Source organism: Prinia subflava, chromosome 13, assembly GCF_021018805.1.
Source record: "Prinia subflava isolate CZ2003 ecotype Zambia chromosome 13, Cam_Psub_1.2, whole genome shotgun sequence".
NCBI lineage: Eukaryota > Metazoa > Chordata > Aves > Passeriformes > Cisticolidae > Prinia > Prinia subflava.
The window spans coordinates 20,053,203-20,079,504 of record NC_086259.1 but is presented as its reverse complement, the minus strand read 5'-3'; the positions used below and the strand labels follow the sequence as shown (position 1 = coordinate 20,079,504).

At 54.8% G+C, this 26,302-nt stretch overlaps 1 protein-coding gene across 1 annotated transcript in view; it reads right to left on the bottom strand.

The window, feature by feature from the left end:
- The window catches only part of ACSF3 (acyl-CoA synthetase family member 3), a 51,607-nt gene extending 26,080 nt beyond the window's left edge, over window positions 1-25,527 (bottom strand). The window contains 7 exon segments of the mRNA XM_063410485.1: window positions 5,034-5,146; window positions 10,775-10,920; window positions 11,351-11,505; window positions 20,758-20,913; window positions 22,307-23,010; window positions 25,307-25,377; window positions 25,379-25,527. Coding sequence (XP_063266555.1) covers window positions 5,034-5,146; window positions 10,775-10,920; window positions 11,351-11,505; window positions 20,758-20,913; window positions 22,307-23,010; window positions 25,307-25,377; window positions 25,379-25,506 — 1,473 coding nt within the window. The 5' untranslated portion in view covers window positions 25,507-25,527.
- Window positions 25,528-26,302: the final 775 nt, after the last annotated feature.

The following is a 26,302-nucleotide window of genomic DNA, read 5'->3' as shown; positions in this document are numbered from 1 at the left end:
GCTCAGGGGGCACCACCCGGGGTTCTCCAGAGATCTGGGATGAACACGAGCGAGGTGGAGCCGCTCCTGGTCCCCTCCACGGGGACATCAGCGGCCAAGAGCTGCAGTCACAATCACGGGTGACAGCACCAGCTGCCCCCAGCCCCGCCGAGGCGCTGGCAACCAGCAGCAAGCTGTGAGCAGATGGCACAGACACGGGGGGCACAGGGAGGAGGGGACAGAGCCGCTGGTGGCTTTCGGGAGGGATGGCCACAGCCGAGGCGGTTCCCGTCCAGGACGACAGCTTGCATATGGATAAACAACGAGATAATTACAACCTTTGCAAGGGGGGGAGGCCCGTGGCACAGCGTCCTCCTGCTGCCAGCTCCTGCAACCCATCCGTCCCCACGCTCCCTCCGCAGCCTCGCACGAGGAAATTGCTCGCCATAAAAGCCCTGGCTACAGCCCTGCCTTGGCTACAGCTGTGAAGCCATTTAGCTATTGATAGCCCCCCATTGTCAGCACTAGGGTTGGGCTTTGGTGAGAGAGAGCAATTTGGGAAAGATGAAAAAGGAAAAAAAAAAGAGAAATCCAACAAAATGACAACCCAAAAAAACCCAACAAACAAACAAGTAAAGAAGGAGAGAGACAATACCCGACAGCTTGCAGGGTTTCCAGGCCTCTGCCAGCTGGGAAGCTGAGCATATGAAATATGCATTGCACTGAACAAAGCAAACTGAAACGTTCAGAGCTGGAGAGCTGTAACCCTTTCCTGGGCGCCAGAGTCACGGGGAGAGGTGCCAAAAATTCGGGGGAAAACACCCCAGGGGAAGCAGCACTCCGGGCTGTGGGTAAGGATCACCGAGCCTGAACGGGCTCAGAGGGCGGCTGCCTCAGGAAGGTGCAGAGCTGAGGAGCTGCTTTGGATGCCAGCGGCTCCAGCAGGATGTGGGATGTCCCAAAGCAGGCAGAGCTGTGCTGTCCCTGTCACCCATGTCCACCCCTCTGCTCCCCAGTGGTGCTGCAGGAGAAGCCCTTGTGCCAGGACTCTCTGCAGGGGACAGCTCTGCGGCAGGTGGGGACACTGTGACTCCGATGGGACCATCACCTCCTGCCCTCGCTGGCCTGTCACAGGTGTCCCCAGGCTGCTGAGCATCCTTGGCTGGAACAGACGGAGCTGGCAGTGGATGTGCCAGGCTGGAGCTCCTCGTTTGGGCGCAGCCTGACCCAGCCTGAGCCATGGGCTCCGTGTCAGCCCTGGAAACCAGCACAGGGTGTGAAACAGCCACAGCACCAGCTGGAAACCTGAGCAGAGGAGCACAGGGCTCCTCAGAGGAGACTGAAGCACTGAAGGAAAGGAATCCAGCACTCCAATCAAGGGACGGGAGAAAATGCAGGGAAGAACAGAGATCCAGCAAACTTTCAGCTAAGTAGATTATTGATCTTCAGGGTGTGCCAGGAACCAGCTTTGCGAATTACAGCGGTCCCCTGCTGCAAGCTCGGGCAGTTACGGGATGGCAGAGCAGGAACACCCCCAGCTCCCTGCTCCTGCCACCCACAGGCTGCCTCCTCCTCCTCCTCTTCCTCCTCCTCTGCTCCTGTTTGGATCGCACATGTCCAAACAGCACCGGCATGAAAGGACAGGGCACGAACTCAGCCCTGGAGGGCGGGGAGGGCGCTGACCTTGCCAGGCTCCGCAGACCATTCCCTTGGCAATGGCGAAGGCAGCGCTCCCTGCTCGCTGTCGGGAGGGCTCTGCAGGCACAGCCGAGGTGTGAACGCCTCGCAGATCGCCCTGACAATGCCTCAGCCCCGGCACAGAGATCACCTGCCCGCAGGAGCCCGGCGAGGAGAGATGGCTCCGAGCCCAGCTCCTGCCGGGGTGCTCAGCATCCCCCTGGATCGGCCCCTTGGTGCTTGATCCTGGAATCACGGAATATCCTGAGTTGGGAGGGACCCACAAGGATCATCGATCTAACCCCTGGCCCTGCACAGACACCACAACAATCCCACCCTGGGCATCCCTGGCAATGCTGGAGCTCTGGCAGCCTGGGCAGTGCCCAGCACTCTGTGGGGGAAGAAACCTTTCCTGATATCCAGCCTAAATCTCCCTGACACAACTCCAGCACTCCCTGGGTCCTGTCCCTGGTCACCAGAGGGAAGAGATCAGTACCTGCCCCTCTGCTGCCCCTCACAAGGATGTTGAAGACCCCTGAGGTCTCCTCTCAATCTCCTCCAGCCCTCAACCACTCCAAGGCTCAGAGCCCTCCTGTGAGGAAGGATTTGTTTGTCCTTCTCACAGGAGGCAAGGAAAAGGCCACGGGGTTATCTGGTGGCACGGGCAGGGTGACACCAAGCAGCTCTTCCCATCCCTGGGTCAGCCCCTGTGCTGTGGAGGAGCTGACTGAAACAAAGCCGGGCCTTTCTCGGGCTGCTGGAGCGTGAGGAGCACTCGGACTGTCAGATCTGCCTTGTTTTAAATAAACTGCACTGACGCTGTCTCTCCTGACATGAATTATTAACCAAGCACGATGCACACAGCGCCAGCAGCAGCGGCTGGGGCAGGCTCCGAGCAGGTGAGGCTCTGCCTGGGACCGCAGGTGTGAGGCACTGGAATTCCAGCATCCCTGGGAGCAGAGGTGTTGTCACAAGGCTGCCACCTGCTCACGCCGGGGAAAGTCACACTCCGTGCCCAGGGCACATAAAACCCAAACTCCTGGCATCTCCACACATCCATCTGTGCCAACACACGCTGGGAGCGGGGACTGTTTTTCCCACCTTGTGACAGTCCCAGGGACAGGGGCAGCTGGCTCTGCTCTGCTCCTGGAAATGTTGTGGATGTCCTGGAGGTCCCCAGGCAGCCACTCTCTCCCAGGGTGGCCTGAACAGATGGGACCATTGCTCTCCCTCCAGCCTGCAGAAACTCCCAGTTAAGCTGGGACAAGAGGAGTGCTGGGTGAGATGGGGACAGTGCTCAGAGAGGGACCAACCCATCAGCCAGTGCTCAGAGGCAAATTACCACCTCCCCACAAGCCCTGCCTGATGACTTGAGAATTCACCAGAACATTCAAAAGATCCCCAAGGGAGAGCCTGACGGAAAGTGAACCATCAGCAAGGGGCAGGGAGCCAAGGGCAGCACTGGTGGGAGCTCCTGGAAGAACTGTGAGCCGTGGGCATGGACCTCAGCCACATCGAGGGCTGGAGGGTGCAGGTGAGAAATCACCAGGATAAAGGACAGTTCCTCTGCCCCCAGAATAAACCCAAGCAGCCTGAAGGCAGAGGAAAGAGAAGAGTTATGTGAATCCCAGCTCTGTGAAGCCCTGAGCAGGTGGTGGGCTTCCAGCATCAGCCACAGATCATCTGGGCTCCCCTTCTCTGGTCACTCAGTGCAATGGGAAGGAAGGGAAAGGAGTACTGAGCGGAAAAAATAACATTCCATATTTTTTCCTCTCATAATTCAGTAGAACAACATCCACATTTCATCCTGGAAGGAGCTGCACTTTGGGGATTCTCGTGTCTGAGACCTAATTTGTAAAGCGCCCAGGAATCCCTGAGGGGAAAAAAGCATTATAGGATCATTATTAAAAGGGACACGTTATATTTCATGTCTCAGTTCCACACAAGTGGAAAAAAAAAGGCCAAGAGCAAGCTCTGGGATCAGAGGACAAACCTGTGAAATGTAACACACATCCAGGAAGTGACAAAAACAGGACATGGGGAGGCTCCTGCTTTGCCCACTGCTCAGCCACGCCACAGCAGTGACACAGAGTAAAGAGCAGCAAAGAGATTTTTTTTTAATAAAATCCACAATCTGTGGTCCCTCTCAGCTGTCCCCTGGGCTGTTTTACAAGTCTGGGGTGGATCCAGCCCTCACAGCATCGGAACACAAACACAACCTGAGCACAGCCCACCCACGGGGCTGCCCTTGGTCCTGCTGGCTCCTCCACCTGCCACCAGATCATTTAGACAGAATAAGATTTTCCTGAGCCTCTCAGCAGTGCTTACACCAGCAGTGTCTCTGCCACAGCCCAGGAAGCTCCTTCCAAACCCTCAGCATGTAGGTGCCTGGATGAGAAGCCATTTCCCAGGGGAATGAGTGAAGGAACCTATTTCAGGTTGAATCTCACGCCTGCCTGTGTCCCACCCACCCCGTGTCACTGCTGGGGTCACTTCTGTCACACACAGCATTTATCTGCCCAGCCAAGCCCAGACATCACCAGGGAGCAGCACAACACCCACCCTGAGGGTGTGGAGAGGGCAGGAATGCAGACCCTGCTCAGCCTCTTCTGAGGGAAGAGCCAGCCTGGACCTCGGGCTGGGGCTGCTGCTGCAGCAGGGAACACTCAGCACCCAGCACAGGGGTGGGCTGTGCTTCCCCATCCCAGATGTCACCTCTGGCACACCAGAACTGTGTGCAGGTACCATGTGGAGCTCAGCACGGTGCTTGACTTCCATGGAAACCTGATGGGTTTCCCCCAGTGCTGTTTCAAAATGAGTGCAAGCCCCAAGGCCACCAGCCCTGCCCTTCAATCACAGAATCATGGGATGGTGTGGCTTGGGAGGGACCTTAAAGCTCATCTCGTGCCATGGGCAGGGACCTTACACTAGATCTGCAGAGTGAAACAGAGTAGGTTTAGATTGGATATTGGAAAGGAATTGTTCCCTGTGAGGGTGGGCAGGCCCTGGCACAAGCGCCCAGAGAAGCTGTGGCTGCCCCTGGATCCTTGGCAGTGTCCAAGGCCAGATTGGACGGGACTTGGAGCAACCTAGGACAGTGGAAAGTGTCCCTGCCCGTGGCAGAGGGTGGCACTGGATGGGCTTTAAGGTCCCTTCCAACCCAAACCATTCCATGATTGTATGACCAGCACTTGTGCAGTCCATAAAGTACCACAGCTATAGGAACCCACTAAAAAAGCACAAGAAACTGTCACTGAATCCCTGGGCATGAGAGCAGTGCCAGCCTCATTCCTCGGGGTTTCAGAGGGCTGGGAAGGAGAGAACCTTCCCCAAGGGAGGAGCTTTTCCAGGTGAAGCAGTGGGGACCGTGGCAGTACCTGTGTGCCGTTCTCATCCCCCTGGGCGTGGGTGGTGTAGGCTCGGGCGCCGTCCCGCAGGCTCTCGCTGGCAATGCGCACTTCCACGCCGGGCAGCGGCGTGCCCACGGCACCTGCGGGGGAGAAACGGGGAAATCACAGAACCAGGGATGCAGAAGAGCAGCTGCTCGTCTATCAGTGGCGTCTGCAGGCTGTGCTGGCACTGAAGAACTTCCTAGAGGGGGGTGTCCCTTCAGGAAGGTGTCAATCCCACCGCGTGTCTGCATGGAAATGTCAGGACGCTGCCGCCGTTCGCTGAGCAGGCAGTGCTGGGAATGCCTCGTGTCCCCAGCCCTGAACAGCCTCTCTTGGCCACTCTTTGAGGGCATCTGCACAGCTTCAGAGCTCAGGAACGAAGCTGTTCCTTTTTTTTTTATAGAAAAAAAGGCACCACAAAACCTACACAAAGCAGTGAAAAGAGAGCACAGCGATTACTCTGCTCCTCTAGAGCCTGCACCTGACAGGGGAGGCAAAGGCTTAACAGCTGAGAATTGCCAGGGATTATCTCAGTTTTCAGAGACATCAATACACTGGATAGAAAACATCACAGGAGAAAAGCAGGGATCAAAACCACCCTGTTCTTCCACAGGTTTCAATTTCAAAGCCAAGGAGCTGACACAGTGTCACAACGACCACTATTGAGCTGCAAGCTGCGTCTGTGACCCAGAGCTCTGCAGCCTGCAGCTCTCCCACCCCCTGGCTGAGTGCCTGTTCTTCCTGGGGAGCACCTGAGAGCTCAGCAGAGAGGGCAGCTCTGTTCCTGTGACCTGTGGGTCACAGCTCCTGCCTCACCAGCTCTCACTCAGCCTCTCGATGGCATGAGATGGCTCCTGTGGCAGAACGGGGCTTGTGACCTTCATGAGCAGGGAGAGGGACAGCAGCTCACAGCAACCTGTGGCTCAGCAGGACTGGACAGGACTGAGTTTCAATTGCAGAAGGACTTTTCACCAGGGCCTGGAGTACCAGGACAAGGGGGAATGGCTTCCCACTGCCAGAGGGCAGGGTTAGGCGGGGTATCAGGGAGAAATCCTTCCCTGGGAGGGTGGGGAGGCCCTGGCACAGGTGCTCAGAGAAGCTGTGGCTGCCCCTGGATCCCTGGAAGTGCCCAAGGTCAGGCTGGATGTGGCTTGGAGCAGCCTGGGATGGTGGAAAGTGTCCCCTGTTCCTTCCCCCCGGCAGGCAGGATGGAACAAGAAGAGCTTAAGGATCCCTTCCAAATCAAACCATTCTGTGATTCTATAAATTGGTAACTCTGCTATTTATTTTAAAGGATGATGATTTTTCCCCCTGAAGTGCCTCCAGCTGATGCTTTCCAGGTCTGCCAAGATCACCTTGACACTGGGAATTCCCTAGAGCAGGGATTGAGGGACCTGGAGCTCAGCCCTGTCTTCCTCTCATTGTTCATATTTCAGACATTTGGGTTCAAGTGGCATTTTCCCTGTCCTGGTCTCATTCTCCTGTCGAAGCCCTGGAGATCTGCTATCCGTGACATCATGATTTTGTCTGCTACATTGGTCAGTTGCCATGGAAATGGATATGTCGTCGTAGCCCAGATTTATGGCATCCCTGCAGGATCAGCCAAGAGCAGATGGGCTACGAGGGAGTGAGATTTTATTGCAGCAAAACTACCCGAACAATTAGCAAATCTGGCTGGAAATAAACACAAAGCGACGTGGCAGCTCCGTGATCCGTGTCTGCTCTGCTCAGGATTGCCTTTGGCACTCTGGTCAGCCAGCACAGCTCGTCCTCCCCTCACCACCAGCACCCCTGGGCTGCTCCCACCTCCAGGCCAGACACTGCCAGGGCTTAGAGACAGAGGGTGGCAGCAGGGAAAGGAGGGAGCCAGGAGCCAGAAGTGCCCTGAGCTACCGTGTCGAGGTATTTATGGAATCAGAGAATCACAGAAGTTGGATCCCACAAGGATCATCAAGTCCAGCTCCTGGCTCTGCACAGGACAACCCTAAAAATCTCACCATATGTGTTATAAACAATCTTGCACCTGCCACAGGAGGCTCCAAGAGGCCTCAAAGCAAGTAACAAGTCACAGAAAACACCCTCAGTGTTGCATGCAAGGTTGCTGGAGCCACCTTCTTGACTTCTCTGGGAACAGTTTCTCCAGGGTGAAAAACACTGTGTGTGAACAGACTCCAATCTGCCCACAAAACATGGCACGTCTGTGGGCAGGCACCACAAAGTCAGTCCTGGAAAGCTCATGGAGGGAGGAGAAACCAATGCAAGGAACTGCCAGGGGCTCTCACAGACTTGGAATTTCTCAAATCAAGATCAGCCAGATGCCTTCCTGGAAGATGCTTCTCCCCTGGATGCAAGCTGCTGACCTCACATGGGAATGGGCAGTGATTCACGGGCACCAGGACTCCAGGATTAGTGCCCACTGCTGCTCCCAGCCCTTGGGAATGAGGCACCACAGATCAGCACAGTGCTGGCACATCTGAAGGCACAGAGGAGGTGACGTGTTCCCCACACAGTGTTTCAGATCACAGTTACTAACACAGCCCCACCAGTTCCTCTCCTACTTGGCTAAAATAAAACCAGCATGTAAAACAAGTCCCTGGTGGAGAGCTGCTTCCTTATGTTTCTGTCTGGAGAAGCTTTTCTGCTATTTAGGAGAAGTGTCAAACTTCGAAATCAACATCTGTAAAGGCTGAAAAAGCTCCTACCGTTGATTAGAGCTCCACAAACCTGACAGGATTAATAGAATTTGTGCAAAAACAATGACTAGAGCTTCCCAGGCCCATCCACCGTGTCGAAATAAACCCTGTGCCAACTCCAACAGGTCAGCAGAAATTTGGGCCCATTTCCATAGGAACAGCCCCAGAGGTTCTGCCTTCATCAAGCCACAACTGGGGTGATCAGAAGGGATCAGCACTCTGCACTGGCTTCCTTTTGTCCCCAGCCTTAATCCTGAGGGGAAACTGGGGAGAAATCTCTGCTCCTTCCCCTCTGCATCCCTCCAATTTGCAGCCTCGTGGATGTTAAGCCATGCTGGCACCTCGCCTGTGGTGTCGCTGGGCTGCAGGCGGGAGGGGGTGACACCATTCTGCTTTCACCCGTTCTCCTCTGTTTAAAAAAGTTGTCAGCTCTTCCCAGATAAATTTAATTGGCCCCGTGCTCTGTGTCCTTCGGTATCTGGGTAGCTCGGTGCAGTTCTGTGCCGCGGGGTCCCGGGAGGATTGGAACAGGCCAACGATAAGGCACTCAAGGATCTCACTGTCAACAATACACGGAGTCCCCGCTGTAGCAGCTATTAGCTGCCTCTGATCTAAACCTCCAATTAAAGTGGTGATTAGGCCCAGTGAGGCATTCTCCGGCCATGAATTATTCATCTCCCTTCACAGTAACAGCACCAGGGGGGATTAGAATGAGAGCTGGTGAAAACAGAGGCATTTTAAGCAGGGTTTTAACCATATACAAGCAAACATTTATCTTTCAAATCTTTCATCTTTGCTGCTTCTGGAAATTAAAGCTCCCACACCCCCATCCCTGCCCCTTCAGACCTGTGCTGTGGGTGGAGAGTGGGACATGGGCAGGATGGGCAGGGTCCAGGGACTTGACCTTTCTCCTGCCACACCAAATGCCTGGATGAGGGCAAGGGAAGCCCCAGGACCTCTCCTCAGAGGCTCATGAATCACAGAATGGTTTGGAAGGGACCTTAAAGCTCATTCCATTCCACCCCCTGCCATGGACAGGGACACCTTCCACCATCCCAGGGTGCTCCAAGCCCTGTCCAACCTGACCTTGGGCACTGCCAGGGATCCAAGGGGCAGCCACAGCAAATCTGGGCACCTGTGCCAGGGCCTCACCACCCTCACAGCCAAGAATTTCTTACTAATTTCCAGTCTAAACTTAATTATGAAGCTATTCCCCCTTGTCCTGTCACTCCAGGCCCTTGTTCAAAGCCCCACTCCATCTTCCTTGTAGGCTCTTTCAGGAACTGGAACCCCAAATCCTTCTCTTCTCCAGGCTGAACAATCCCAATTCTCTCAGCAGAGCTGCTCCATCCCTCTGATCATCCTGGTGCCTCCTCTGGGCTCGCTCCAACAGGTCAGAGCAGTAGGGAAGGACGTGTGCTGCTCCTGCTCCAGGAGGAATCCCCTGGCAGATGTCCCCTGTCCCCAGCCCACCATCAGCTGGCTCTGGGGTCTCTGTGGTACCTGGTGACCTCCTACCCAGCCTCTAACAGGGCACTGGATCAAAAGCCTTTTCACAGCTCCAGTAAATTATGCCTCAGCTTCACCCATCTGCTTCCCAGCTGACACTTCCTGAAATAAATTAATCAAGCCTATTCAATTATAGCCTCCTTTCTGTACGGTTTCTTGCTGATCCCCACCTTCGTGAGACACTTCTCTCCCCTCTCAGGGCTGCAGGAGTTCCTGCATGGGGCTGGAGTGGCAGTACCCAGCCGCTCTGCTTTGGCTGCATGAGAGGATTTGTCCCCAGGTCCCCTGCAGACCCCAGGATCCACAGGGATGATGCCTCAGGATCACAGCCACCAGCTCTGGGGCAGGACTTGCCCTTCTGGGCAGCAGATCTGCATTGCCATGCTGCTTTCAATCGTATTCCTTTTTTCTTTTAGTCTCCTGAGAAATTTCTGGAGTCTCCACTCATTTTCCCTCAAGAAAATCAATAAAAAGCAAATATAAGCAGGCCACAGGGACAGTGAAATGATCCCTGCCCTGTCACCCTGGGGTGTGGGGCTCACACAGCTCCTGCAGATGGGAGTCTTGTTTCTCCTGCCTGCTTCCCTCTCCTGCCTGCAGGGATGGGGCTGCTGGAGGAAGATAAAACTGGCTGAAGTGGGGTGAGCGAATGACAGTTACCCTGCAAAAGTAAAACAGAGTTTGTATTTCAAGCTGTTCTCAGGCTGAGGAGTCAATGAGGGGGAGTTTTGGCTTCTCCTCTCCCTGTGTGACCCCTGAGGGACCCAGCTCCTGCATCCCATGGGATTGGGGTGCTGTGGGAAGCTGTGACACCCAGACCCCCCCCGGGGTAACACCAGCTCCCCAGGAGGCTGCATATGGTGCCATGCCTGCACAGACAGCCTGTGGGGAGGCAGGTGGCACAGGGTGGGCACACAGATGGCCACGCTCCAACCACAGGGAGAGTGGGGGCATTTTATATTTGCAACGTCTCAGATCAATTTATTTCTAGGTTCCAGAAAGTACAGCTATGGAGAGGAATCACAAAGTGTAGCTCAGAGAAGGGGGGGAAGACAAGGAGAGAACAGGCCCAGAGCAAACAGCGAGGTGTGACAATTTTGAATTCCTGAAGAGGCAAGAAACAGGCACTAAAATAAGAGTGAGCAGACGTCCTATTTTAAGTGTTCAGCACTGATGGGTTGGACAAGCACTGCTGTGTGGAGAATCCTGTGTGACACCACCCAGAAATACAACTCCAGGCAGCAGGAGCTGAAGAAACACTCCTCCAATTCACTGAGATTTTGGAAGTAAGGAAGCATCAGTCTGGAGCGTGCCAGCCTGCTCAGGCCAGTGGGCACCACTGCCAGCTCTGCACACACAGCTCTGATCCCTGGGAGACGCAGCAGCCACTTCCCACACATCCATGTCCTGGATGTGGGACAATTCCCAGTATCCTCACTCCTACCGCAGCCTCTCCTCACTCACGTGCAGAGAACACCCCAGAGCACTTCCCAGCAAACAGGGGCACTCTCTGGAGACTCCTACCTGGGACACGGACTCCATGCAAAGGGTTAGAAAGCGCCATCCCAATCTCAGTCATGCCGTACCTCTCCAGCAAGGTGTGCCCCGTGATGCTCTTCCACTTCTCCAGGACAGGCACAGGCAGGGCTGCTGAGCCTGACACCATTAACCTGCACGGGGAAAGCCCAGGTAAGACAGAATCCAAGAGCACCTTTGCTCCAGGGAATTTGCAGCCTGACAAGGAGGCACAAAAAGCTCTGTGTAAAACCTGCAGGCCCTTTTAACCAGCACCAAAGATGGCCCTCACATTCCCAGCGTGATATGGGGTTTAAATTAACCAGGACAGCCTCTTAAAAGAGATCCTGGAGTACAAGCCTGGGCTGCAGGACAAAGCCCTCAGCCATGTGTTACACAGGGTGACACACAACGAGCCCCTTCTGGCTTTCCCATGCAAGAGTGGCTCATAATTAAATAATGTCACCCTTGTTCCTGTCAAAGAGACACCAAAGCACAACAACCAGCCCTGAAAGAGCTGATGCTGAAAGGAAAACCTGGAGCATCCAGGGAGCCAGCAGCAGCTCCTGCCCACAGCTCACCCACCTGATGTTCTCCTGGCAAAAGGCACGGATGAAATCCTGCACTTGGGGCTGGGTGAAATGCTCGTCGTAATATTCCATCAGCTTGGCATAGATGGTGGGCACTGCCATGAACACACTGACACGGGGGGCTTGGGAGCTCAGGAGCTTCTTCCACACCTAGGAAGGAAGGGAACACACATGGATGAAAATACACTTTTGCTGTCTAAGATTTCCTGGAGATACAGCTGGAAGCTGTTGTGTGCCCCATATCCCTGTCCAAAACAAGTTCCCAACTTCCATCATGCCCTTATTTCCCAAGGCACAACGTTCATCTCTCATCCCACCAGCGGATTCCCCACCCACCATCACTCGTGACATGATGGAAATGGCATTTTTGAGTCCTGTCATGTTGCAGCCAAGAATTTGCTCACGAAGATGGAAGCTTGTGGCAGAATCAGTTCATTCCCTCATCGTGCACAGCTCTTCAAAGGCTGCACAAAGCCACCAGTTTTCCAAAGCATGGGAGCTCTTCTTTGGAAAGACACGGCTGATACACAATACACAGCTTGGAGCCCTGGACTTCAGCCTCTGAGGCAAAGCTGGGGAGAGGGAGATCAGGCACTGGGAATGAGACTTCATGAAAATGGTGAGGTGCAGAGGGCACCTCATGAAAATGGTGAGGTGCAGAGAGCCGTGTCCCTGAGCCCAGAGGAGCCATCAGAATCCACAGGAAAAGCAGTGGCAGCAGGAGACAGCAGCTTTTCAGGAGGGCCACTACCCCAACCACACTCTTCCTGAGAGGAATATTCCCTGTGGGAATAATGTCCTTCAGCTGCAAGAAGAAACTTGGGAACTATGAATGGGGACAAATTCCAGCAGCCAGCTCTGCTGGGGTGTGGCCAACGACACCTCCGGGCTGCACGGGTCAGAGCCATCGGTGTCATAGGTGTCACACATCCCTGCCACACCTCCCCACTGTCCCTGCCGGGCCAGCTCTCGCCAAGGCAGGCGCGATCCGAGGCCATCAATAAGGCAGAGCCCGCTGCCGTCCCTGCCCCGGCGGTGACAAATGCATTCCCTAACAGCTCCTGACACCCAGCGCTGCCTCGGCGCTCCCCCGCACGCTCAGCCGCACACGAGCGGGGCCAGGCGGGGATTGATGGAAGGTGAGCCCGGGATTCTCCTTCATGCTGTCACTCTGCCCCTTCGCTCTGTTCTGCTCGCTCGGGCTCTGTTTCATCCCTTTCTCCTCGGCTGCGCCAGCGCCGCCTCCTCCCGCATCTCGCACTGCGCTGCTCCAGAACAATCGGCTCCCAAAAAAACCCTCCCAGGGGTTTGTTAACAGGGCAGGGCACGGCCAGAGAGGCCCCGTCCCACCCAGCGGAGGGAGCTCACGCTGCCTCCCGGCCCAGGGACGGCCCTCGGTGGGGACAGGTGAACGCACAAGGTGCGAACCCCCGGGAGGGAGGGCATGAGCCCTGCAAGATCCCCTGGGAAAGGGAAGCAGAACGGGAATGCGACTTCCTGCACTGATGGGTGACACATCCAGAGAGGGAACATTTCACTCCCTGCACAAACCCATCTACCAGCGAGATCCCTGCCAGCCAGATTAGGTAAAACCGCATTTAGAGGGGTCTAACCTCCCCCATGCTCCTCCCAGCCCCTTTTTTCCCCCAGTATCTTCCCCATTCTAGGCAGCAGGGTGGAGAAGGATCTCTCCAAAGCCAGGGCTGAATGGATCAGCTCTCCTCAGCCTGGTGCTGTTGAGAGCCAGTGCTGTGGGCAGGGAAGGACGTGTGATGGCAAGCAGGGATCAGGCCTGTGCCGAGGGATTGAAGGGAAACAGATGCTCAGGGGTTGTTCAGTCCTTGCTGTGCGATTTTGTTTTGCCTCCCCAAGTCCCGAGCAGCTGTGGGAGAGCAGGCAGACTTCCAGTCTGGCCATGGAGCAGAGTTTTTGTCAGATGACTTTGGATCTGAAAAACCCCAAACCCATGGAAACAGAGCAAGTCTGTCTTGCACCCCAGAGTCCCCTGTCCCCACGTGCCAGCTCAGCTCCTGCCTTAGATAAAATCCTCCCTCCTGCCCTGCAGCCACAGCAGCAGCTTTTTCTGTGTCAGTCCAGCTCACCCAGCAACAGCCCCTTCCCGAGGATAAGCAGCTGCCTTTGGATTTGTGCCACCAGCTGCTGGGGTGATCTGCTGACAGCCAAACCTCTCCACCTGCTCTGCTCCTGCTCAGCCAAATCTGGATCCTTCCCATGTGATTCAGCAGGACTCAGCCGTGGCACAAAGCTGGCAGCTCCGAGTGCTCCGCAGAGCCCGGGCTGGCCTGAGGGCCTGGCACTGCCCAGCCAGCTGGAACAGCGATTCCTGGCTCCCAACTGCAACCCCACGCTTGGAGTGAAGGATGTGGGAAAGCCTCGTTACCTGCGACTAATCAATCAACCCCGTGCAAAGCTTTGTCCTTGCAGCACCCGGCATCCTCCGACAGCGCCAGGCTTGGAGCAGCACAATCCGTCTCCCCCTGGGTTATCCCACTGTCAGTGTCACTGTCAGTGTCACTGTCACTGTCACTGTCACTGTCACCACGTTAATTCCCCGGGCACAGGGTACTGGCAGCCCAATGTTCTGTTTTGTTTTGCTCACCTGATACCTCCAAGTGCTTTTAAAAAGCCACGGATACAGGAAGTAAACATGGCACTGCAAAGCAGGGAAGCAGCAGCCTTCCCATGGAATATGCTCAGGAGATGGATCAAGATTCCTTTAAAGATAACCAAGGGTAAGAAACTGAAAGTTTCTCTCTGAAAGAAAGCAAGAGTGGGAACAGCTTCCCACCAGCAATAATGGCAGCAAATGCTTCGGGTCAGGGCTGCCTGTGCCAGCAGAGAAGTGGGAGACCTAATGTTCCCAAGAGCCTTCCTGTCAGCATGACATTCCTGATTTTCCTCCCCTCCCACTGCTCAAAAGCATATCATGAGCTGGCCAGTGGAATTTTGCCATCATTAAACGAAAAAAAAAAGGAGAAAATGACACCAGTGGGTACAAAACAAGCGCAGCAAGGCACAGCTGGGAGATTTTTCCCGTGTGTTTTTCCCAGCTCGCAGATGGTGAATGAGGATGGAGGAACATACAAACTGCTCCAAGGGGTGGTCAGTCCATCCAGCAACCTTCCCAGCCAGCCTCCAGACCTGCTGAGACCATCTGAAGGAAGAGATGTGAGCACAGAGGAGGAAAGGGAATAACTTTTCCCTTTAGAGAGGGAGATGTGCAATGCCATGAACCAGCCAGAACCCAAATCCAATACCTGGGCATCTTCTTGTGCAAAAGGAGAAGAAATGGTGGCAAACCCAGTTATGTGCTAAACCATGTAAGATTTTGGCTGGTAGAAGATTCCCAAAACCAGCCAGGAGAACTACAAGCTGGAAAGGAAGCAAATACCAGCATGGATTTTTCTATCAGCCCACAAAAGGATCACAGCCAGCCCGCGGTGCAGCCTCTATTGACAGACACAACAGCTCCTCTCTTCTACAAGATTATTGTGCCATTTTCAGTTGTAATTGAATCTTTTCAACCCTTTTCAAAAATAACAGTGCAGCTAATGCTAGGTTAACTCAGCCCTTTAGTTCCCTCTTGCTCGGGGAGATGAGTCTGTGTTTAGCACTGACTGCTGCCATGTGGGAAGCACCATCGAGGAAAAGGGATGCCGGTGATTTTTGGAATGTCTGTGGGAGCTGCAGGGCTGTGGCCAAAGCAGCTGCTTGTTTGGTGAGATCCCGTGCCAGACACAAGGGTGGGAAGCTCCTGTAACTCAGCAGCAGCAGCGAAGGGACTGCAGGACCACGCACACACATCCAACACCAAATTATCCCAGAAAAGCAGATGGGCACATGAGACAGGAGAGCACCAAGGGGAGCTCTGCTCTCTCCCAAGGACTGAGCCTCCAACACTTCACGACCAATATGCAAAGAGAGAGAAACATTCTTCTCTTCAAAGAGAACTCAGGCCCTCGGTGGCTTCGTCTCATGTTTGTTATAACCCCAAACTGTTTGTGCTCGCTGCGACTCTGGTTTTAATCATTTATTCATCAGCACAGTTTGATGGCCCCTCTGCATTCCAGGCTGAAGCTTTTAAACCCTTCCTATGCTGGAGGCATACTGAAAGGAGCAAGTGCTTTCCCTGGGACCTGGAAATATAAGTAAATATGACAGGCTCTGGTTCCATTTTTTATATTTCCCCACACACATCAAAAGCCATTACTTGGGAACAGATGCTGAGGACAGACGGCAGATCTGGGGAGATGGGAAAGAAAACCTCTAACTTTTTAAAGCCAGGTCTGTGAGAAGTGATCAAACATAATCCATTCACTGGTGACCTGCTCCTCCCTCCACCGACTCCTCTTTGAGTCTGAAATAAAATTACTCCTCTGAAGCCTCCCATTAACAGATGAAAAGACTTTCAGCCTCCCTCCAGCTGAAACTGGATGGGGGCCGTGATCCCCAGCGTGCCTGGATATTGGAGCTCAGGCTCCTCTGCTTGGATTTGCTTTTCTTTTAAAAATGAACTAAAAGAGCTGCCCAGAGTGATGTTTGCAGAAGTGACAGATCCAGGGGAGAGGCTCAGTGCAGTGCACGCTTCTCCTTCCCGGAGGCAACAGCGACTGCCGAGCCCTGGATCTCCCTGTGCAGCCCAGCCAAGGTAGACAGCCCCAGCACCCAGCCCAGCCTGGCTGGCACACAGAACACCAGTGACAAGGACAAAGTCTGCTCCCAGATACAGCACTGGCTTTCCTGGCCTTCAGGAATTCAGGGCTGTGAGCACACGATGCAGCAGCACCCCAGAGCAACACATCCCACTCACCCTGTGCCAGGTCTGCAGCTCCCTCCTACCACAGGGAAAAGGTGCCACAGGGGACAGAACATCAGGGAAAGCTTGTCACACCACCTTTAGGCACACAGCATTCCTATTTCCCTAGAAAGAAGAATCCAAACAAGATGATTTTGATGGCTTTGAGTGTGACATTGTAAAACGGGGCATGGTTTTTAAAGGGCTTGATCCTCGGAGCACCTTAAGTCAGACACACAGCAAGGCTGGCACTGAAACAGCAGCTCCTGGAACTGCAGGGCAGGAAATCTGCATCTTGGCATATTCATCATGGAAGGGGTTGCAGGGCACGGGCAGGGCTGTCACTGCACAGGCAGCACAGCTCAAACCTGCCCGGCAGAGCCGAGCGGGCAGCACACGCCACAGCTGGGTCACCCCGAGTGGAGATTTCCATCAGCTTCTCCCATCACTCAGCACAGCGAGTTCCTTCCTTCAGGTCTTCAGTACTCTTATTTCCCACTCTGCACAAGAGGCTGGAAGACCTCCCAGGATCTGTTCTTGTGTTTATCAATGCAGAGCTGACAGGGAACCTTTTGCCATTAGAACATCTTCCCCTCAAGGCAAGATCAGGGGGGTCCAAGGCAAAGACAAGCTCTTCCTGTTGTTCAAGCCCCAAATGGATCCTCTTTGTCTAAAAAACCACAGCAGAGGATCCTGTAAAACAGACACTGACCTCACAATTTGCTCCAAAATGGTCCTGTCCAGGGAGTGCCTGCTCTGGGATGGAATCAGTGTGTGACTGTCACAGCAAGCACAGGGGACACTCGGCTGCCCCGGGTCTGTCTCTCCAGACTCACTGACATTTCCTCACAGCAGCAGTCACACCACAGGCTGTGTCTGAACCGATGCAGGGAGGGAGATGGAGGGAGGGAATCTCTGGGAATGGATGCTCCAGAGGGTGCTTGGTGCAAGCCCTGATGCTCAGAGCCTTCAAAGAGCCCCTGGCCAGGAGGAGAAGGCTCACCCTGCACTCCTTCCTTAACAGAGACATTCACCTCTTCTCCTCCGGTCACCACAGTGCACAAAATTTGTACAAACACAGCACCTTTAAAATCCCTGCTCCTGAACAAGAAATTCCTACTCCAGCATCTGAAACAGGTCAGCAGCAGCTGAGAAACGCGAACAGGAACAGAGCAGCTGGAAGAGTAAACTCATCTTGGGAGGAGGTTATGGAGCGAGAATCGTCCAGGGATGCTGAGGCTGCAGCTTGCCCTGGCTCCAGAGGAGGCTGCTGCCCTCCCACTTCTCACCCTTGAAAACCAACAAAACAACAAACCAGTAACATCAGAGCCAGCCATGCTCCACACAGCTGCTGGCAGAACAGCCCTCGGGCTCACTGCCCTTCTCCTGCCTGTTCCACAGCCACCTGTGCTGAGAAGTGTCCCCCACAGCCATCCCTGCCATTCCCAATCCCAGCAGCACAGACAGGAGCACTGGGTGCTGCTCCCGTGGGCTCCCTGGGAAGACACTGCACCCCAAGGAGCACAAGCACCAGAGGACTCAGTACATCACATACGAGTCAACTAATTCTGGAAACTAAGGGTCCATTTATAAACCCTTTATTAATAAATGATTAATAGATGCAGCCATATTTTTTAATAACTTGCAATAAAAAAATGCTAAGAAAAGCTTAAGCAAGACAGTCTTAACAGATGGTGCTATAAAGTGAATTATAACATGTACAGTAGCTAGTGCAGAGTAATGGATGTCCTCATTTAATAAAAAGAATCTGATTTTATGCAGCAACTTTCACGCTTGAGGCACCTCAGCACACTTTAATGAGTCCTCGTGGCCTCAGCAGTGGCCACAGACATCAGATGCTGTTTAAGTGAGAGGAAGGATGTCGGTCAGGACACTGGGGCTACTCCACAGTCCTGATTTCTAACCTTTCCTTGGACAGCTCCCAAAAACAGACGTAAAGGTCTGAAAGCTGCCACCTCCTACCCCTGCACGGCGGGGAACGACAAGCGAGCCGTGGTCTGGGGCTGGGAATGTCTTCTCAGGGAAAAAAAAAAAGAAAAAAAAAGAGCATTATTCCCACCACCAAAACCAGACTGCCATCTGTATCCACGACTATAAGGCACGCCGCAAATTATGTAATTTAATAAACACTGTAATAATAAAGTATTTATTTTGTATAATGAAGTGTTAGTGATTAGAAACCAAACACACATCGGGCGTGCTGCTGCGGTTTCTCTTGAACCTTTGCCAGTATCACTCAAGGCTAAATATGTCTGCAGCAGGTTGAGAGTAAGTTCCTCGCCTTGTTTTGATCAGCCTGTCAAGTGTTTTAGCTGCCAGTCGAGTTTCTTTATATCACACTATAATTGGCTGCTTTCTCAAGGTGCAACCAAGGAAAAAAAGCACACGACAAAACTCGGGCTCCTTTGGCAAAATCCTCCACTGCTGCTTTGCTGCAAGCTGATTTCAGTAGCAAAGGGCACTTTGTAAACAGCTGGTGAAAATAGAGTGGAGCTGAAAGGCAGCTTGCAATAAACTCCACGAGAAAGCCTTATTTACCCTCCCGTGCTGGCTTTGGAGTGTCGATCAAACCGCTTGCAGCTCCCAGGGGAGGCCCTCGGAAAAGGAACGGGAATAAAAGAAAGCAGAGCAGCAAACGCCGTCCTCGGGAGCCCCCGCGCACCTGGAGCCCCGCCCGGCGCTCTCCCGCCCAAGTTCAGCTCCAGGCTCCAGCGGCCGCCCCGGCGCTGTCCCCGCGTGTCCCCAGTGTCACATCTGGGGACAGCTTTGATCGGGGAGGGCAGGAGGGGGGTCCCGCTCCCCCGATCCCGATCCCATCCCTCAACGTCAGCTCATCGATCCGCAGATGTCGGGAGAGAGCAGAGGAAAACGCAAGGGCACGAGGGAGCATCAATCACGGGCGGCACAGGATGCGGAGCACCGCGCCCTCCAGAGGCTTCGCTCCAGCCTCTCAGCGCCACCGCCAGCGCCGCTCCCGCCCAGCCCTGCTGCACCCCGAGCCTCTGCCCTCACCCCAAAGTCGGGGAGGACAGTTTGGCAGCGATCACTGAGGTTAAAACACAGCTACAGCAGCCAGGGACCTTCCTGCCCTCTACCACAGCATCCTCCCGATTTACTCTGGAATGCAGAGCTGCCCCGCTGGGATGCCGGGGCTGTCCCCCCAGAAAGGGTCAGTGCTCAGGTGTCACAGCCATCCTGACAGAAAAAGGAAGCGTGCATTTTCTGTGGCTGCTGCTCTGAGAAGCAGAAATGAGCCATGAAGAATCGGGCGGCCCTGCAGTGGCTGCGGTGGAGCTGGGCCCGCCCTCACCTGGCAGCAGCACAGCCAGAGGCTTCCAGGTGTCCCCACACCTGTGCCCTTTGTCCTTTCCACGGGACAAGGCTTCCAGCACGTGGATAAACACAGACAGGGAGAGCAGCCGGGGCAGTTACCCAGCACCAGCTCCTTTGGCTCTCCCAGGGAATTCTGCAGGCACAACACACTTCTGTTTCCTTTCTGCTCCGAGCAGCAGCAGCACCTGAAAACCCAACTGTCCCTGAGCAGGGACACTGCAGACACCACCCAGGGCACTGGGAGATGTGGATGGACCGTGCTGCATCCCAGGGGCTGGGAAATGTAGAACCTGTTCCACCTTCACTGCTGCCTGTCCCTTTCCTTCCTCTCTTTCCATGGAGTGCCACTGCCACAGGGAACAAAGGAGGAGCTGAACACTGGCACTGGTGTTTCCTGGCTAAGACAGAAAACAACATTATAAGGGATCATTCCAGTAGGGTTTCCCTCCTGCCACTTTTCCTAAAAGCTGCAAGAAAGTCTAGATTACAAACTCTCTCTCACATCACTGAGTCCAACTCGACAGCTCTGTTAACTCTTGTTTCTCCACAGAGGAAGAGCCATCTTTCCGTGTAAGGGAGGAAAACCAGGATTTCCCTTAAGTGGGCTGCAAAGAACTCCAAAGGCTGTGTTGTGTCATGTAATGCAATACAAAACACTAAGGATGTAGGACTGGAAGGGAAGATTTGGAAGGAGCTGCCCTGGTGGAGCCCCTGTCCCTGGAGATGTCCAAGGAATGAATGGACGGGGCACTCAGTGCCCTGGGCTGGGTGACAAAGTGGGGATTGGTCACAGGGTGGACTTGGTGACTTTGGAGGTCTTTTCCAGCCTCAGTGTTTTGGGGATTCTGGGAAATGCAAGTCACTAAAAAATTCAGCAAGCAGCACACCACAAACACATGAGAAAAATCCAGTATTTCCATCTTTCCTGGCATTTAAAAAAATCACAACCCTGATTCTGGATGGAAATACTCTTGGTGGGCACACAGAAGGGTCCCCCCACCCGCAGCCAGACCCAGCCCAGGGCTGGGAGGGGCAGTGCAGCATTCCCACATTCCAACATCTCACACACCCCCAGAGCTGCACCCCCTGGAAGAGCACATTTACCCCAGGCTGAGCACCCAGCCCACGCACAGCCAGCGGCTAAAGGGGCTGGAATCCTTTAGGAATTCATTCCCAGAGCTGCTGTGAGTGCAGAGCCCGGGGTCCTGCTGCTGGGTTCCCCCTGGGCTCACCATCTGCGCGCTGAATTCCGGGAACATGACGCACGTGGCTCCCACCCAGAGCGGGCACAGCAGCTTATTGATCACGCCGTGGACGTGGTGCAGGGGCAGCACGTGCAGGATCACATCCTCCTTCCTCCACTCCCACTTCTCAACCAGCCCCGTGGTCTGCAGAAGAAAACAAACAGCGTGGCCTTAGGGCAGCAGGAAGGATTCTCCCGGGGTATTCCTGAGGTATTCAGGCCCCAAATTCCCTGGCAGGAATGCCAAGCCTGCCTGGGTAGAAAATCTTTCCTTTAGGATCAACAGGAGAAAAATTCCCACCAAAACAGCAGCACAGCATCCTGTCAGGACGTGTCTTTAAATCAGCAAAGCCCTTTCCTTGTTCCTGAGAAATATCAACAATGATTTTAAGTAGGACATACAGAAATATTAACCTGCTGCTGCACATGCAGATTTGGCAGAAATAGTAATCAAAAAGCTAATTTTCCCAGAATCCTGTTGCCATAGTTAGGGCACTGATGACATCAGGCTTTTAGCACCTGTAAGGGATAATCAGTAGGAGCAGGAAATCGCTGATAAACAGAAAGTAGGTTTCATGTAAGTAAAAATTGTGGGAGTATCAAGCTTCCAAAACACTCTGCTCTGAAGGGATAATTATCTGAAGGGATAATTATCAGGTTTCTGGGTCAACAATGCCCTTTAGAGCCCAGTGCTGGCAACTGCAAAGCTTATTTCCAGCCACCTAAAAATAAGAAAAGCATCTGAACAGTGGAATTTGGTCGTGTCTCTCACAACCCTCTTCCACAGGGCAGGGAGCAGCTTTTAGGCTTCCTGCAGGACAGCACAAAGGATGGGGACTGCTCAGGCCACCCCCCAAATAATCAGCATATTTGTAAGGGAATAGATTCTTTGCCCAATATAGCCAAGCCCTGGCTCCATCCATCAAGGCTTTCATTCCTGCTGGGATACTGCAGGATCCGAGCACCCAGAGCAGCAGCAGCTCGGAGGCAGCCCCGCATTCCCTGCCCTCCTTCCCTAATGGCAGCAGCCTGGCAGTTGCAGGCACTGATAACCAAGTGGTGAGGCAGTCAGCAGGCTTATTCAAACTTTTAATTCCTTTTGGCTCTGAGAGCTAATGGATTTTTTTGCCTTGGGGATACAGAGCTGAATAATGCACAGGCTTCACACAGCATTTGCCTGGGCTAAGATATTTTCCAATTAGGAGCAAAGATTCTCCCCTAGTCAGAGGGTAGAAAAGCAAACTGCAAAGAAATCAGGTTTTTTACAACCTGAAGGGTTTCATCCCTTCTGCTTTCCAGGAAAGCAGGGAGGAGAATCCACGAGCCTTGGGATGCAGCTGCAGAATGAACTGGCCAAGGTTCAGAGCCTCACACGCTGCTGTGTGTTCACCTTCCCAGCCTGCAGGATTCCAGAGCTGCGGCCCCACAGCTCCCTGCAGGAATTTGGCAGTGGAAAGGTGTTTGCAACCCTAAATCCCCTCCAGATTCCAAGACTCTGTAGCTTGGCACGAGCTTGGCAGAGGGGCAGCAGCACTCACCACGGCCTGCACGTTCTCGTGGGTGCTGAGGACACCCTTGGGCCTCCCCGTGGTCCCGCTGGTGTAGATGATCATGGCCCCTCTGTCCTTCCACGAGGAACAGCTCGGCAAAGGCCCCTCCTCTGCAGGGCCCGTGGATCCGTCACCACCAGCCCTGGGAAGGGGCAGCACTGGCACTCCCAGTTTCTGGGCACTGGGGGTTATTTTCCCCAGGAATTCCTCGGCTGCGATGACCAGGGCACTCTGGGAATCCTGGATCACGTACTCCAGCTCGGGCACCGGGTGCTTCCTGTACAGGGGCACCGCTATGGCCCCGCTCATCCACGAAGCCCACTGGGCCACCACGTAGGAGGCGTCATTGGGGCACAGAAACGAGATCCTCTCCTCCTTCAGGTCCCTGCTGGGGCACTCCAGGACCCTGCAGATCTCCCGGGACAAGCGCAGGCTCCGGCTGAGCAGGTCCCTGTACGTGTGCTCCCCGCTCTGGTCAACGACGGCCACTTTGTCCCCAAAGGCCAGCGCCCTGGTGAACACAGGGGTGATGTCACTGCTGCAGGTGGCCCTGGCTGTGTGCAGGGCCCTGTGGGCACAGCCAGCCCTGTGCCCATCCCATCGGCAGCGGGACAGGTCCCGGAGGAGGCAGCGCAGGGGCCGGCACAGCTGGGGGAAGAGCAGGGGCAGCAGCATCCCGGGCTGAGGCAGCTCTGCAGAAAGCAATGATGGGAGCACATCAGTACAGGCAGGGATTAATTACCCAGGGGGTTATTCCCACCCAGGGAAAGTGGCAGCCCTCATTTGGATAATATCCACTGGATTATTCATGTCCTTGCTTCAGAGTGCCACGTCCTGAGCAGCCTGAGCACCCCTGGGTGCTGCCACGACAGAACAGGAGGCAGAGACCCTTCCCTGCACAGCCTCCAGTCTCTAAAATCCCTAATTTACACGATGAACCAGCTTCCACAGAATCCCAGAATGGTTTGGGTGGGAAGGGACCTCAAAGCCCATCCAGTCCCACCCCTGCCGTGGGCAGGAACAACTCCCAGTGTCCCAGGCTGCTGGCAGGCAGGGGGGGAGATGAGATGGATTTTAAGGTCCTTTCCTTTCCCTGATTCTGTGAAGAATCCTAAACCCCTCTGCACACAGCAAGGGGAGCAGAGAGGAGAGGACAGGGCTGTGGCAGCAGAGAGAGGGGCTGGCTGCACAGAATCCAATCAGCACCAGAACATCCCCAGAGAGATTCCATGACAAGAGGAAGCAGCCAGAGGATGACAGGCTCTCACTCTCCGAGAGCGTCCGTGACACTTCCTTGATGCTGGCAATCACAACCTGGTTTTTCTCTTTTTTTTTTTGATAAATGCCCATTAGCAGAGCAGCTCAGCTCCAAGAGCTCCCAGCCCAGCTCCCCACTGTGGGGAGGAGCTGGAACAAAGGGCATCCAGCCCAGCAGCTCCCCAGGAGGAGCTGGCCAGGGCTGCCCCCAGCTCAGGCTGCACAAGGGTTTATTTTCCGCAAGCCCTGCGGTCTCTCCTCTCCACCTTCGGAGCATTTCCCCACCCAGACACTGCCCCTGCTCAGATTTTCTTTTGCAAATCAACCTCAATTTCTGCTTCTGCAAAACAAGCTTGTGATTTGGGGTGGAAACATCTGGGGGAGCAGAGAGGCTTCAGCCCCAGAGCGGGCCGACCGTGGGAACTCCTGACATTTGCACCAGCATGGAAAAAAACAAAGCAGCTCAAGGCAGAGCTCGTGTGACGTCTTTGCATTGCTCTGGAGAGACTAAAATGTAAAAACCCGACCTAATTCACCCCCTAAACTGCACCCATGGCCATGGCAAGGTGTTCATGCCCCAGGCATTAGGAGGGGCATGGTTTTGCCCAGGATCAGCGTGGCTGATGCTCTCAGTGCTCTCACTGTTCTCCAGCTCCTTCTAAAAATCAAATTACTCCCTTCCCACCAATCTGTGTTTAATGGAGCAATCAACAGCAGCACCTTCAGGCCTGGGAATGCTGGGTTTCAGAGAGTGGGGGTGATGGTGTGTAGACACCCGGGGCACAGGGAATTAAATCCAGGGGCTGTTTTCCATCCCCTCTCCCTGCTCAGGGATAACTGGTGCCACAAAGTCTGGCACAGCACACCTGGAGACAAAGATTGTCCCTAGAGCCCAGGAGAAGCTGGTGGCAGTGCAGAGATGTGGCAGTGCAGAGATGTGGCAGTGCAGAGATGTGGCTCTGCTGCCTTGGAAGGGAAGGTTCAAATCCCCCCAGAAGGGAAAATCCAAGTCCTCCTGCTCTTCCTAAGGCTGAAGACTTCAAAGCAGCTGCAGGGCTCTCCCCAGTTCCCAGCACAACAAAACCAGTGCAAACTGGGAGCTGACCCACTGCACAGCCCCGTGCACTTTGTGCCACCCCCCTCTGCACTTTCTGAGCATAAAGAGCATAAAATGCATTCCCTGGAGTAAAATGACCCTTGGAGTTACTCTGAGCTGTTCCAAAATGAGTTATTACAGGAATGATCATTGTTCCCTGTAAGTGCCAGTGCCAGTCGGAGCTGCAGGATTCCTCCCTTTCCTCATTTACAGGCACAAAGGGAATACAAAGGGATTCCTGCCTGTTTCTACAGCAGGGATAAAAAATACTTTATTATTAGAAAAACATAAAACAATACTTTATTCTTAGAAAATAAAAAGGCAACCAAGAGAAATAGATTTGGAAAAGGCATCAAATAATGCCTGAGATGCTGACTGTTCTGCCTTTCTCACAAAACAAAGAATAGGGAAAGGTTTGGATTGGACAGCACCTTAAAGCCCATCCAGTCCCACCCTCCACTGCCCCAGGCTGCTCCAAGCCCTGTCCAGCCTGGCCTTGGGCACTGCCAGGGATGCAGGGGCAGCCACAGCTGCTCTGGGCACCTGTGCCAGGGCCTGCCCACCCTCCCAGGGATTTATTCTTTAATCCTGGAGCGGATTCCCACCCTCCGGCTCTCTGCCCGCAGCCCACTCACGGCACACCCCAGAGCAGGAAGAGGAAAAATCCTCGCCCCGCGATTGCCGGGGCACCGCGGGCACGGGCGCGCCCCGCCGCAGGCCCCGCAGCAGCGGGTCCCGCACGGAAGGACGGCCGGGTCCGAGCGCACCGGGCCGAGGGCAGCAGGCCCCGGCTTGGGGACATCCTGGGAACACCCCGGGGACATCCCGGGGACATCCCGGGGCCGCCCCGGCCCCGCCGCCTCCGCAGCCCCGCGGGCCTCACCTGGCACCGGGGGACCGGTCCGGCAGCGAAACAGCTCCGGCGGGAACGCGGCGCCGCGACTCGAACGTTCCGCGCACCAATGTTCCGCCACCCCGCACCTCATTTGTGGGGATTTGGCCCCAAAACGCCCGCGGGGGACGGGGCCAGGGCACCGCGGGAATGACTGTCCCTGCAGCCCCCGGAGTGTCACCAGCGTCCTCGGGTGTCATCTCGGGCGGGCATGTGTGACATCCATCTCTGCCCTGCAGGTCTTGGGCCATGGGCCTGGTCTGCAGGATTTCGGGATTTGGGCAGGGTTCAGGGACGGCCTGGGCTCGTGGAACCCGCACACAGCGGCATCCCGGGGAGCACAGGGGTCCCAGAGACACCCTGGGGACACACGGACACCCCGGGGACACACGGACACCCCGGGGACACACAGACACCCCGGGGACACACAGACACCCCAGGGACACACAGGCATCCCTGGGACACACAGACACCCCGGGGACACACAGGCATCCCGGGGAACACACGGACACCCTGGGGACACATGGACACCCTGGGGACACACAGGCATCCCAGGGACACACGGACACCCTGGGGACACACAGACATCCCGGGGACACACAGACATCCCGGGGACACACAGACACCCTGGGGACACACAGACACCCCGGGGACACACAGACACCCCGGGGACACACGGACACCCTGGGGACACACGGACACCCCGGGGAACACACGGACACCCCGGGGACACACAGAC